General features: G+C 36.6%; 2 protein-coding genes across 2 annotated transcripts in view; both read left to right on the forward strand.

Moving 5' to 3' along the window:
* LOC113669555 (interferon-inducible GTPase 5) overlaps nucleotides 1-943 on the forward strand; it is a 6,559-nt gene extending 5,616 nt beyond the window's left edge. Inside the window, exon 2 of the mRNA XM_089193591.1 lies at nucleotides 1-943. This exon is cut by the window's left edge and continues 1,012 nt beyond it. Coding sequence (XP_089049717.1) covers nucleotides 1-6 — 6 coding nt within the window. The 3' untranslated portion in view covers nucleotides 7-943.
* Nucleotides 944-9,071: 8,128 nt separating this feature from the next.
* On the forward strand, nucleotides 9,072-12,417 carry LOC113669991 (microfibril-associated glycoprotein 4-like). The gene is made up of 4 exons (XM_089196190.1): nucleotides 9,072-9,608; nucleotides 10,310-10,424; nucleotides 10,872-11,298; nucleotides 11,858-12,417. Exons 1-4 carry the CDS (start codon nucleotides 9,285-9,287, stop codon nucleotides 12,099-12,101), a joined length of 1,110 nt encoding a protein of 369 aa, XP_089052316.1. The 5' UTR covers nucleotides 9,072-9,284; the 3' UTR covers nucleotides 12,102-12,417.
* Nucleotides 12,418-14,123: the final 1,706 nt, after the last annotated feature.

A 14,123-nucleotide genomic window follows, 5' to 3' on the forward strand; every position in this document is an offset into this window, starting at 1 on the left:
GACTAAGCTTGTATTAATCCTGCGTTTTGGTTAATTTTATAAGTTATTCATGGCATTAAGCTAAATTTTAAGTCACGGTTGAGATGGGTGGCAAAAACCTAGAAGAAATCACTCTCTTTCTCCACGATCAGATAGAAATCAGGAATGAAATTTATTTTCTAGTTTGTTTAATAGCAATCTTAACCAGAAGACTTTGAAGGCAATCTTTTTGTCGTATCAAAAAGCCTGGCGAGTAACTTTCTGCACAAGGAGACACTGGAGACAAATGTATTAATTCATATACGAAGATATAAAGTTATCTTGATTATTTCTGACCGATTCTAGCCTTTTCTTTTCATTAACATAATCACGGGTCTTCGAAGTCTCTTATGACTCATTCACTGGCTCAAAAACCTCTTTTCATATGGCACGTACATCACCCAAACTGATTCGTGAATAATGTAACGCTTTTCTTGTAAATTCAAAAATATCTCTTAAACCAACTAAGTGAAGCCGAACAATCAAAAGTGCCTGGAGCATTAAAGGCACCGTCAGCTCTTTCAATAAAATTAAAGAGTGTAACTATTTTTGCCTACCATTCAGCCAGTGAAGCTTACTAGATATTATCCATTAGAGTTGTACCAATCTTTTTTTTTCTATAAGGTATACTTGATTGATCAGTTGTTTGGAAAGTAAACAATAAGTAGGGATAATTAGACAATACTATCTTTTTAGTTAATTGTTTTCAGGATAATGATAATGTTAAGAAGATTGGGTAAAATAGCTTTGTAGGTGAAGAACTGTGAAATCTTCGGTTTTCATTGCTTATTTGATGGAACATTGCTCATGGTAACTATAATCAATTGATTTTTTTTATTTTCTCCTAGAACGCTGAATCTATTACTCTTGTTTTGTTAGGGAGTAGTTGAATGACCCCTTGTAATAAAGAAGTTCAGTTTATTGCTATAGTTGCCTTTCACGAACTTTTACTCAAAACTCGAACTCACCTCTGCAAGACGTTTAATGGCCGCGTTCAAGGGACTTCCCGCCTTTGAGCAGAAGTACAAAAGCCAGATTAATCCACTGACGCTCGATAAGTGATTTGTCGAGGTTATAGAGTCGTCTTGCTTTACAATCCGACAAATATTTTCGCTCGCGCACGATCGCTTTGGACGAGTTACATGCCCAAATTTGCCCCTGGGGAACATCCTATGATATTCCTCAATTTTAAGACCTTGATTCCAATGCGATCAAAGTATTTATTTAAAGGTAGAGCGGTCTAGAGAGCATTCTGCCGCTTCTACTGGAGAGAGAGACTTTTTTCCTGAAATGGCTCTGAAATATCAACGAAAGATTGCAACGGTAACTGAATATGCCTCAGCTAACACCGACGAAAATCCAGTACTACTGGCGTTTGGTCTGTCCGATGTATTCGTTGTGACAGTCATTGCAAGGAATAGAATAAATGGTGTCGGTTCATTGTTCTTTCGTGACAGGATCCTTAGGTTTGGCGAAAATGACTGTGACAACGAATACATCGGACAGACCAAACGCCAGTTTGGTACACGGTTAAAAGAGCACCAAAAAGCGGTTTTTCTTTGCAAAAAGGAAAATTCAGCTTAATCGGAGCCTACTTGCCTAACTAACCATACAATTTGATGGGATAATTCTAAAATTATCAGCACTAATCGGCGTTACCACCAGCGCCTTTGTTTGGAGGCTTGGCACATTAATTCCGACCACGCTCCTTTAAATCGTGACGATGGCGGTCTGCTTCCTGACGCTTATTTACACCTCGTCACAAAAAAGGCCGCTAATTAGTGATCATATAAAAGGACCTCTTGTTGCAGCGTTTAGATCACCCCTGATGAAGGCACTAGACAGGAGTGTCGAAACGTTGGGTCTATGAATTGTAACTTCTTCGGTTACATTCATTAAATCTGCAAACCAGTGTAGCATCAAAATATTGCTGAACTTTAAAAACCAAAGCCAACCCAAAGCCCAGAGTCAAATTTTAGGATTAAGAGGAAATTGGTATGAACATGGTGAACAAGGAAAAAGATAATTCCCGTGTCCAGAGAACTTACGAAAGAGAAAAGATTGCATTCAAAGCGCAATCTTGAAAACAAAAGAATTAAGGGGGGGGGGGGGGGTAAGTTTCTAAACATTACGACTCCAGCCCGGATTATTTGTGACTTACCGAAATGGGTGACACCGCTGGATTTTTTACTTCGAAGGCTCGGTTAATTCCTTTGGGCATTGCTTTCGGTGGCTGCCGAAAGCGTGTCGAATGATTTCGGTTTTATTCGTTTCAAAAAAGGTGAGATATTTTGGAAGAAGACCAAAGGAACTGCGGAAGGTATCTTGGAATCTTAATATCGTCTGATTTTTCGTGGACAAATCATGTCGAATACATGGCAGGGAAAGTTAATCAAAGGCTTGGCCTACTTAGACGCATTAAGCATTTGTTACCGTTTAAGGCGCGCATCCTTTTTTATAAAAGCCTTGTTATGCCCTTATTCGAGTATGCTGATTTAGTTTGGGGAGACAAACATAATGTAACTTTAATGTCTAGTTTGCAAGTGCTTCAAAATAAGGCGGCTAAAATAATATTAGATCGACCACTGTATTCCTCTGCGTCTGATGCGTTAACTACACTGAAGTGGTTAACACTAGAAAAAAGGCGCTTCCAGCGCCGATGCGTACATGTATATAAATGTCTTAATGGTCTCACGCATCACGAACTAACATTAGTCACTCAGCAAGAACAGCATAGTTACAACACAAGAAATAAAGCAAACCTCAAAATTCCATCCGTTAAAAGAAACTGGGGCAAACAAAGAACTGGCTATCATGCTGTAAGTGATTTTAACTCGCTGGACAAAACTATACGAGCCTCTGATGACGTAAATATTTTGAAGCGTCAGATTTTTAATTCATTGATTTAAGTTTTGTATTACACATAAGATACATTAGTTTTTAGTAGAATCTTTTAGCATTTTTATTCATTGTAAATTTTTAATTTTTAATTTTCGAGGTCCTTTTTGTAAACCACTTTTTAGTGAAAAAGTTTCCTCATTAAAGATTGTCATTAAGGTACTTCAAAAGACTTGGACAATAGTGTAATTAAGCTACCTTGCGCGAACAGACTTGTGATCTTGTATCCTTTTGTTTACATTGTCTTGAGATGAATGAACTCGAGATCGATAAACTGCAATCATTTGAATGGATTTAGTTTCTATTCACGGTGTATTTTTAGCCTTAATATGTTTTTAGGATTAAAGAGCGTCGCAAAAGATTTAAAAATGGATCTCAGACGAGTTGTTGTAATCACTGCAAAGAGCAAAAGCGAAATAGTCCAGTGGTCTGAGCGCTGGACTCTGGGTCGGACGGCCCGGGTTCGAGTCCTGGCCGGGGCACTACGTTGTGGCCTTAAGCAAGTCGCTTCACTCACCTTGCTTCGTCTTCTCGGATAAGACGTTAAGCCGGAGGTCCCGTCTCCTGCAGGGTTTGGGGTAGGAGACGTTAATTTCCCACGCACGAGATTACTGTGTGATGGATGTCCTCCCTTGGGTGGGATGGGTGGGTTTTAGGGGACCATTCATAGGGATAACCTCAAGGTCCACCTTTCAAATACGTGCTGTATTTGATAAACCAGTATAAAATATGAAATTTCGAGCGCCGATCGTTTTGTTTTGATCCGAATGAGTGCACTTGAATTAAACTACTTCTTTATTATGTAAATATTGCGTGTCATAAATAGTGCTCGTGTTCGCCCGCTGGCGGTTCATTCTTTCACAACTTTCGTCTGGTTCGAATGAACTTGTTGTGATCTGACCGTGTTGTTTATTGTCGCGTACTTTCCACTGGATAAAAATATCTTAGAAAGCAACAAAGCAAGTTCTCAATGATTTTAAGAACCCTGTTTAAAATCTTCACATCGCAAATACCATACTATGTTAAAATACGCGAGCTCCGTTTGAGGGCGCGCGGTGCATGCAATGTTTACTACTACTTGAAAAGACATGTAAGCTGATAAGTGCTTGGGATTGATCCGAGGTTGATGTCTTTGACATGTTGCCCAACACACCGGAATGCGTAGCAATTATTAGACATCAATCAAGCAGATTCCCGGGAGAGTTTATTTCATCTGTTAACAAAAGAAAAATATCTCACCTACATCAAAGAAGTTGCGCTCTTCACGATCTTCGGAAGCATGCCGGCATGTCGGCAAACTCATCGGAATGAATAAGTAATGAGAAAGAACAATAGCCTGAATATATGAATACTTAACAACCTCAATTTTTGAGGTTCACGTTTAATCCGCTATGGAGTTGTCATGTTAACTTTGTGAGAAAATGAACGAACATCGTACCAGAAGTGTAACGTTTAAAAGCAGACCTATTTCACAGATAAAAAACATTGCTCATTGATATTTAACACACGGATTCTAACTTGAAGATGAGGCTTGTCGCCTCAAAATGTCGAATTGTAATTAATATACTTGTCACGAGGCCAAAGATCCAAGTAATACTGTAATGATCACGGCCGACTACCAGCAATTTCTGATGCCACTAGCTTGTATAATTGAATATGATGCACAATAAAGTGTCAACTACAGCTTCACTTACACTTTACTGTGGCATGACTTAGAGAATTTATCCGGCTAGTATAGAAAAATTTAACAATAGCTGCGGAAGTCTGTTAAGACTCATTCTTAAGTTGCTCCAGTGTATTAGCATTTTCAGTATTAAACTTTATTTCAAAAGTGTTTCTATATTCACTGAGTAAACTAACATCTTGCCAAAATTATGGACACGTCTCTAAATTATCTTCACGTCCACTGATCCTTTCGGCTTAAGGTCATTTCAGCTACTACGACAATGAAATATTATGAGACCTCCTTAAGACCAATCAGGGAGTAAGATTCTGAATTGGCAATATTTTCAAAATCTTAGATTAGTTCAATAATATTTGCACATATTTACTGAGCTCGCTCGCAGGTTGCCATAATCGAAGACGAGTTTTTTAATTATCTTGAGAATATTGTTGATACAGTTGTTTGAATCCTAGTATATTTTCCCTCAAGAGGCCCCTTCATCTTAAAAATCATATTTTCCACATCTTATAAATGAGCATGGTTTTGCAAAGCTGAAGTATCATTAGTCTCCTTAGAATCATCTAAAAAGAAAAAGAAGTCTTGATTATGTATTATTTTCAGTGTCCCTAATTAGGTCAAATGAATTTTTAATTTTCTTGAGTAAACTAGAATGTTGCTAAAATTAAGGAAACTTATCCAAAGTATATTGAAAACACTGTTGATAAGCTGGTCTGCACAGTGGTGGGTCCATTCTCCGAATAATTTCTCATCACGTTATTTGGAATAAAAATATTTGTTCAAAGATTTGATAATTCGTGATGGGAAAAACGAGACTTAAGATGCTGACCATGTAAAGACGAATTCAGATTAAGATTAGAGAAAGTTGCAAAATAAGCAGAATTTATTTGATATTAAGTTTTATTTCCTTAAAAAAGGTCGACACAGACCAAAGTAATCAAAATTGAAACGTTCTATAATATCGCTTACTTTTAATCTCGAATTAATGACATATATTATTTGGCCATCAGTGTTCTGGTTGATTCTATAGCCATTACAATTATTTGCATGTAACTAGGAACTGCAGCGAAATTGCTAATATCTAGATGTGCATGGAATATGTGTCTCTAATTAAGAGGTCGCTGAAATTTGAATGACAATGTGAATATCTTCCTCTGATTCTTTTTTGGAACACCTGCTTAAATCCTTAGCTTTGAATATTCATGAATAAGTTGAGGTCTCACGATGAAGGTGTTAGCGATAACACTACTACTATTTAATTTGAGTGCAATTTGGTGATAAGAAGCACAAGTAAACTTTTCAAAGAGAACAAAAATTATACGAGCCCTTAGGGCGAGTGCAATTTGTAGTCTTATATAATTTTCAAGTACTTATTTACTCAAAATTGCACTTGTAATCATGTTATTTCTTAGTAATGATTTACATGAAAAAGGCATCCTAAAAAGTCAAGATAAGTCGTGACGATATTGTGGTATCGCGCGCGCTATCTATAATTTGCCCTCGTGTTACAACATTGCATTCGTGTTACATAAAAAAATGCACTTGTTTTCAGCCGATTATAAGCGCGTTATTTCTTCATATATCTTATTGTGATGGTAAGATGACGTTACACAACGTTGCTTTTGAGTATTAATTCTTCGATGGCTCAAAAAAGCGAGAACAATGGTCGAGGAAACTATCCACATGTTCGAATTTATCTTTAACATCCAAATTAAAAAAATTCTTGCTCTAAACGGAAAAAGTATTAATGAACATGGTGGTTTGTATACTTCACTCTGATTCTAATTGGTCAATTTATCGTAGAGCGTCCATCAAGAAATGAAGAAAGCAGTCCTGAACCATAGAGAACACGAAATATGGGTTACAGCCAATCCAGCATATCAAACTCATTGTTAACAAAAGCTTATATCAAGTCTCGGCGACCAGGCCCCCACCAACGGTGGGATTCAACAACATACAAAATTTGGAACGATTACTAAGAGACGTTTTGATAAAGATTAATTTTACCAACAAAATTTACTTTGAAATACCAAAGCTTTAGGATTTAATAGGTCAAATTTCATTTCTTAAAATTACGATAGGCAATTTTCGAAGGCGTTCAAGTGTCGTATCACGGTCTGCGCTCAAGAATAGGTCTTAGCTATTTTGTGCATGCATGTTGGAATCTCAATTTTACCGCCAAATTCGAATGGAGTGAGAACGTTCCTATATTTAAGTAAATAATTCGTCAAGTTTGCGACCGATTTAGATAGGTTAAATGGCTGCTCAAGTTGGTGCTTTCTCTGCGGATTATCTGCAGATCCGTAAAAGAGGGGAGAAACGAGCGCAAGAAGAGTCTTTGGAGAATTCAATTAGCAAACGACAGCAACTTGAGGAAAAGCTCGACGATACAGAGAGAAGCTATAAATATTAAAAAAGAGATCTCAAAGATTCCAAAGATTTCAACGTAGTGAATTTTCACTCGTTTTCCGATTTTGTCTACGGCTGAGAAAGTTTTTCTTGTTCTTGTCTTCTTTCTGAATAAAACCCCCATTGAAAAGACCTCGTCAAAGTATCATTTTGGGACTCTCTTTTCCTTTGCAGCCGCCATGTTCACAAATGTAAATTGCCACTAATTCACACTGATACTGATACTGTAATGCGCAAGCGCAGTAGGGAAAGCGTTGTCCGCGCCAGCTTGGACGCCAACCAGAGCAAATGTTCGCACTCATGGGAAACTAGTTTGATATGGATAAATAACCGTGCAATTTACGGTGTATCTAATGAAATGGAATATAATGGAATTTACTGGTTATGTTCTGATATCATACGATAATAGTTTGGTTCTTGTAAATAATATCAGTACTAAACTTTTGAGTCGTGAAGATATGAAGAGATAAGAAATAGAAAGCGCTATTTGATTTTCCGAAATTTAAGGAACCGACAAAAGAGAGTTTGGAAATAAACAGACGTGCACGTGGAGAATAGAATATTTCCTCGTATTACGTGGATGTTTTAAAAGAAAAAATATAATACAAGTATTGTTGGATGAATTGAATATTTAACTCTTTTTTTTCTTTGTAGAGGGTTGCGTAATTAAGGAATTTTTAACGGTTATCATCAGTTTTGAAATAAAAAGACTTATGTGGATTAAGTGCATTAAGGATAAGAGTAACACGTAATTAAAAGGAAATGTGGCTCTCTGGCCCGCGTTATTTTGGGAGAGGTTGTTTCTAAGTTTTCAATTCAGGACACTACGTGACAAATGCAACAGATATAGATCTAGACAACGAGCTCTGAGAATAACAAAATGAAGGAAGGCTTCCCTTGAATAGTTTTAAACGATCAGGGAGATTATTATCAAAAGGAGCCAAAAATTGAAAAAATCGGCTGACACGCCTGTAAGTTTTGCAGATAGTTGATCCTCTAGTCAGAAAATACTTAAAAAAAAAAAAAAAAAAAAAAGATTGTATGGCGCATCGCACAATTGATACAATACAACTGGTTCTTTCTTAGGAAAACAAAAAGCATCATATGTATGTTGGTTTTCACGCAAGCTTATGGATAGTATGGATAAATATGAGAGTGATTTTCGCAGTAATGAACACTGCATAAGCAGTAGTGAAAATAAGGCCTGAAAAAGCAACTTTTCCTCATGCACATAACTGGTCCTCGTCTCTGTGTTGATTCACGTCAAAGGCTTTTTAACCTCTTGGCATAGGAAGCAGTTTTTTCCTGTTTTTCCTTGACGAAACGTAGCTGCATAGATTTATCCTTGAATCCCGACACTGTGTGTGGGAGGTAAAAGTTTTCTTCCGTTCCTTCGTTCTTCCCTTTGCTTGTTTAAACGACGCTTGATGACCGACTGATGTCGTGCTGAAATGTTTGATTCTTCTCATGCAGCCACGTATGTTCATTCAAGTTCTCTCGAAAATGAACGGAGTAATGACGAATTCGTGCTCTTCATTAGAGCGATGAGCATAAGCATCCTTATTTGAACAATTGAACGACTTACAAAGTTTAAATTATACAAATCAGGCTAGAATACACCTCAGTCTTCGTTGTAAAATTGTAGTATTTAGCCTAAATAACTATTTCGATAACTTAAAAACGTGATAGAAGCGACAAATTTCTAAGTCAGTGAACCAGAAATCGGCTGACTCCTTTTGTCAAACTTATACCGCTTGAAGTGAAATAAGTTGCATGAAATTATCCCACAATCTCCAAATAGGAGACTGTGCTTGGAAAGTAGGACGTGAAGAGTGTTCTTCCGTTCTGTCTTTCCCAAATTTAAGCGACATTTGATGACCGAGTAAATTTTCTGTAACGAAATGTTAAATAAAAAGTTTGATTCACCCTATCTATTGACATAACTATTCGAAACGCACCTTATTTATTCTTGACTATCAAAAGAAAAAATAGAAAACAAACGAAACAGGCAAACCACACGATGTAAGACTAATTAACAAAGAGAGAACGTGTTTAAAAAAAGCAGGCCACTCATTAAACTTTTGAGAAGGCTTTGAACACCGTTGTGGGTTGATTAGAAATGAATAGTAAGTGTTTTTCATATTTATGACTCATGAACCTACTGTTACTGAAACCATAACAATGAATAAATCATGTGAGTCGACCAGGAATTGGAGTGAGAGATTAGCAGTGCACAAATCGAAGTTTGTGTCAACATTCAACTCAACGAACACGTAACATGTTCTTGTTCTGGTCCTCAATCGCTTTGTCCGTAACGTTGGTGTCAGGACTTGGTCGAATAAAAACAGATGATTTACATGCCGTAAACTTTGCGACAGAGATTAAAGGACGCAAGCTTCTTGGGAGGGTTATCGAGGAAACAGAAGAGGAATCAGAAGATGCTTGCCAGCTGCAATGTGTAGATGAAAGCCGTTGCCTGTCTTACAATTTTGGACCGGCAGAAGACGAGAGAAGATTCAAATGTCAACTAAGCGACTCTGATCGATTTGCTGCAATGGAAAATTTCACTCAAGATGACAAGTTTTCCTACAGGGGAATACAGGTATTGCGTAATGGTACACAGTGGAAAAAGAGAAGTTTGAGAAGAAAATAAATTCTTTAGGCATTATTTATTTTTTCTTAAAAATATCTTCTGATTTAATATATACTTTTTCCAATTTCAGTCGTCTACCGATAATCTTTGGAAAAAACTGTTCATGACTCACGTGCTCTATTATTCGGTAAACTTTGAGGTATTGCGTAATGGGTACACCATAGAAAAAGACAAGTTAGAGAAAAAATAAGTTCTTTGGGCATTATTTATTTTTTTCATCAAAAATATCCTCTGATTTAATGTATACTCTACCAATTTCAGTCGTTTACCGATAATCTTTGGAACAACTGTTTACAAGTTGTGTTCATGACTCACGTGCTCTACTATTCGGCAAAATTTGAGATATTACGTAAAGAGTACAACGCAGGAAAAGACATGTTAGAAAAGAAAAGAAATTATTCAGGCATTATTTATTTGTTTTATAAAAAAATCCTCTGATTTAATATATACTTAACCAGTTTCAGTCTTTTATCACTCAGCTTTCATTAAAAGTCATGAACATATAGATAGTTAAATATCGAAAGATAAAAATCACTTCTTTTGTAGAAAAATCTTGGAATTTAATCTATCTTTTCAAATCTTTTCTTATTTGGATTTGAAAATTTATACCTGTTAGCATTTGCACTAAGTTAGTATCTTTCAAATTCCAGAGTTCTTGTGAGATGAGCGATTCCATCTGCGGCGAAAAAGGAATCTGTATTCCCAACTATCAAGATGGCAGCGTAAGATGCAAATGTAAAGATGGCTACATAGGACCAAATTGCGGTTAGTGTTGGAGTTGTCACGTGCATAGTTTGGCCTTAAAAATTTGGGAATTCAAACAGCAAAAAACATTTATATACTCCGAGAAATTACTTAGATGGCTTAAACGAATGTTGAACCCATGGCCTCCTGATTAAGGATTACTCTCCTTGACCTCCTACTGAGTTTCAGGCGTATCGTGGTCGCTAGTGAAGACTAACACTGGAAGGAAGTGAAAGACACAAGTCTGGAACATACTTTTTAAACACTGGAAAGAAACTACGATCCTCGCAATAATCTTTAGAACAACTATTCATAAGTGTTCATGAGTCACGTGCCCTTCTATTAGGCAGTTTTTTTTTGTCTTTAGTACGATACATTTTACTCGGCAAATTAAGTTAAGCTATTTTGTTTGTATACTTGTTTATATGTCTGTTTGTTTGTTTGCTTGTTTTTTGTACCATTTCATAGCTGTAGAGCCAAACAGCTGCGCTGAACTGCTTCGACACGGTTATGATTCCAGTGGCGTATACACCATCAATCCAGATGGCGGAAAACCAGTGCAAGTGTTGTGTGACATGAATACAGATGGTGGAGGTTGGACCGTTTTTCAGAAACGTTTAGACGGCTCTGTAGATTTTTTTCTAGGATGGGAATCTTACAAGTACGGCTTTGGAAATCCTAATAGCGAGTTCTGGCTTGGAAACGATAATCTTCATCATTTGACAGACTCGAATGACGTCATCTTGAGAGTTGACCTGGAAGACTTTGAAGGCAACATCACCTACGCTGAGTACACTACTTTTAAGGTGGCAGACGAGGCTGATAAGTACAGGGTTTTGATGGAAGGATACTCTGGCACGGCAGGTGACTCCATGCTTGGGCACCAATCTCTAAGGTAAAGCAAATCTGAACGAGGCTTAAAGTGATATGAGCTGAGCCAGTAAATTCTTTAAACTACTCTATTAACTACACATTAATAAGTGAGATCGTGATGTATTTCGATCAACAGGTGTTCAGCGGTAAAACCAAGAGGCACTTAACGCTTTTCTATCATAACAGTCAATGTAAAAATTTGTTTTCAAAAAAGAAGGAAATCAATCGGCCAGCAATAACTATTCTGGGCGAGGTAATATTCTGATTCTGAAACCTCTTTATGTTCGGAGGTGAGAAACACACCAAATGACAATAGGGGAAAAGTCGACAATAAAGAGGTTATTAGTTTAGGAAGATTCTCCTTATTGTGTCAATCACAGCCAAACCTTTTCCTTGACCTCTTTTAATTTATACTCTCGTGTGAACTAACATGGGGCTTATGAAATTTTTTAAAAATAACTCGACGGTAATCACAAGGAGGGGGTAGTGATGCTTGGAATAGTAGCGTCTACTTTGCGGCATAGGGTGACTCATACGACTAATATATGTAATCTTTTTCTTACTCTCGTTAATATTTCTAGTGGAATGCGGTTTTCGACCAAAGATAAGGAAAACGACAAAAGTCCCGGATATCAGTGTGCTTTGAAGTTCAAAGGTGCGTGGTGGTACAGTCGTTGCCATGATTCCAATCTCAACGGCATCTACTATGGTGGACCACATACCAAAACATACGCCGATGGAGTTTGCAGGAGACAATTCAGAGGACGTCAATACTCACTTAAACGCACGGAGATGAAGCTTCGACCACGTATTATGAAAAAATAATTGTGACCTTTTTCTTTGTAATGGTACATTAACTTTGTGAGAAAATGAACGAACATAGTATGAGGAGTGTAACGTTTAAAAGCAGACCTATTTCACAGATAAAAAACATTGCTCATTGATATTTAACACACGGATTCTAACTTGAAGATGAGGCTTGTCGCCTCAAAATGTCGAATTGTAATTAATATACTTGTCACGAGGCCAAAGATCCAAGGAATACACTGTAATGATCACGGCCAACTACCAGCAATTTCTGATGCCACTAGCTTGTATAATTGAATATGATGCACAATAAAGTTTCAATTACAGCTTCACTGACACTTTACTGTGGCATGACTTATAGAATTTATCCGGTTAGTATAGAAAAATTTAACAATAGCTGCGGAAGTCTCTTAAGACTCATTCTTAAGTTACGTCAGTGTATTAGCATTTTCAGTATTATACTTTATTTTAAAAGTATTTGTATATTCACTGAGTAAACTAACATCTTGCTAAAATTATGGACACGTCTCTAAATTATCTTCACGTCCAGTGATCCTTTCGGCTTAAGGTCATTTCAGCTTCTACGACAATGAAGTATTATGAGACCTCCTTAAGATCAATCAGGGAGTAAGATTCTGAATTGGCAATATTTTCAAAATCTTAGATTAGTTCAATAATATTTGCATATATTTACTGAGCTCGCTCGCAGGTTGCCATAATCGAAGACGAGTTTTTTAATTATCTTGAGAATATTGTTGATACAGTTGTCTGAATACTAGTATATTTTCCCTCAAGAGGCCCCTTCATCTTAAAAATCATATTTTCCACATCTTATTAATGAGCATGGTTTTGCAAATCTGAAGTATCATTAGTCTCCTTAGAATCATCTAAAAAGAAAATGGAGTCTTGATTATGTACTATCTTCAGTGTCCCCAATTAGGTCAAATGAATTTTAATTATCTTGAGTAAACTAGAATTTTGCTAAAAATTAAGGAAACTTATCTAAAGTATATTGAAAACACTGTTGATAAGCTGGTCTACACAGTGGTGGTGCCATTCCCCGAATAATTTCTCATCACGTTATTTGGAATAAAAATATTTGTTCAAAGATTTGATAATTCGTGATGGGAAAAACGAGACGTAAGATGCTGACCATGTAAAGACGAATTCAGATTAAGATTAGAGAAAGTTGCAAAATAAGCAGAATTTATTTGATACTAAGTTTTATTTCCTTTAAAAAGATCGACACAGACCAAAGTAATCAAAATTGAAACGTTCTATAATATCGCTTACTTTTAATCTCGAATTAATGACATATATTATTTGGCCATCAGTGTTCTGGTTGATTCTATAGCCATTACAATTATTTGCATGTAACTAGGAACTGCAGCGAAATTGCTAATATCTAGATGTGCACGGAATATGCGTCTCCAATTAAGAGGTCGCTGAAATTTGAAGGACAATGTGAATATCTTCCTCTGATTCTTTTTTGGAACACCTGCTTAAATCCTTAGCTTTGAATATTCATGAATAAGTTGAGGTCTCACGATGAAGGTGTTAGCGATAACACTACTACTATTTAGTTTGAGTGCAATTTGGTGATAAGAAGCACAAGTAAACTTTTCAAAGAGAACAAAAATTATACGAGCCCTTAGGGCGAGTGCAATTTGTAGTCTTATATAATTTTCAAGTACTTATTTACTGGAAATTGCACGTGTAATCATGTTATTTCTTAGTAATGATTTACATGAAAAGGCATCCCAAAAAGTCAAGATAAGTCGTGACGATATTCTGATATCGCGCGCGCTATCTATAATTTGCCCTCGTGTTACAACATTGCATTCGTGTTACATAAGAAAATGCACTTGTTTTCAGCCGATTATAAGCGCGTTATTTCTTCATATATCTTATTGTGATGGTAAGATGACGTTACCCAACGTTGCTTTCGAGTATTAATTCTTCGATGGCTCGAAAAAGCGAGAACAATGGTCGAGGAAATTATCCACATGTTCGAATTTATCTTTAACATCCAAAAAGTAT

This window comes from Pocillopora damicornis, chromosome 2, assembly GCF_964200805.1.
Source record: "Pocillopora damicornis chromosome 2, jaPocDami1.2, whole genome shotgun sequence".
NCBI lineage: Eukaryota > Metazoa > Cnidaria > Anthozoa > Scleractinia > Pocilloporidae > Pocillopora > Pocillopora damicornis.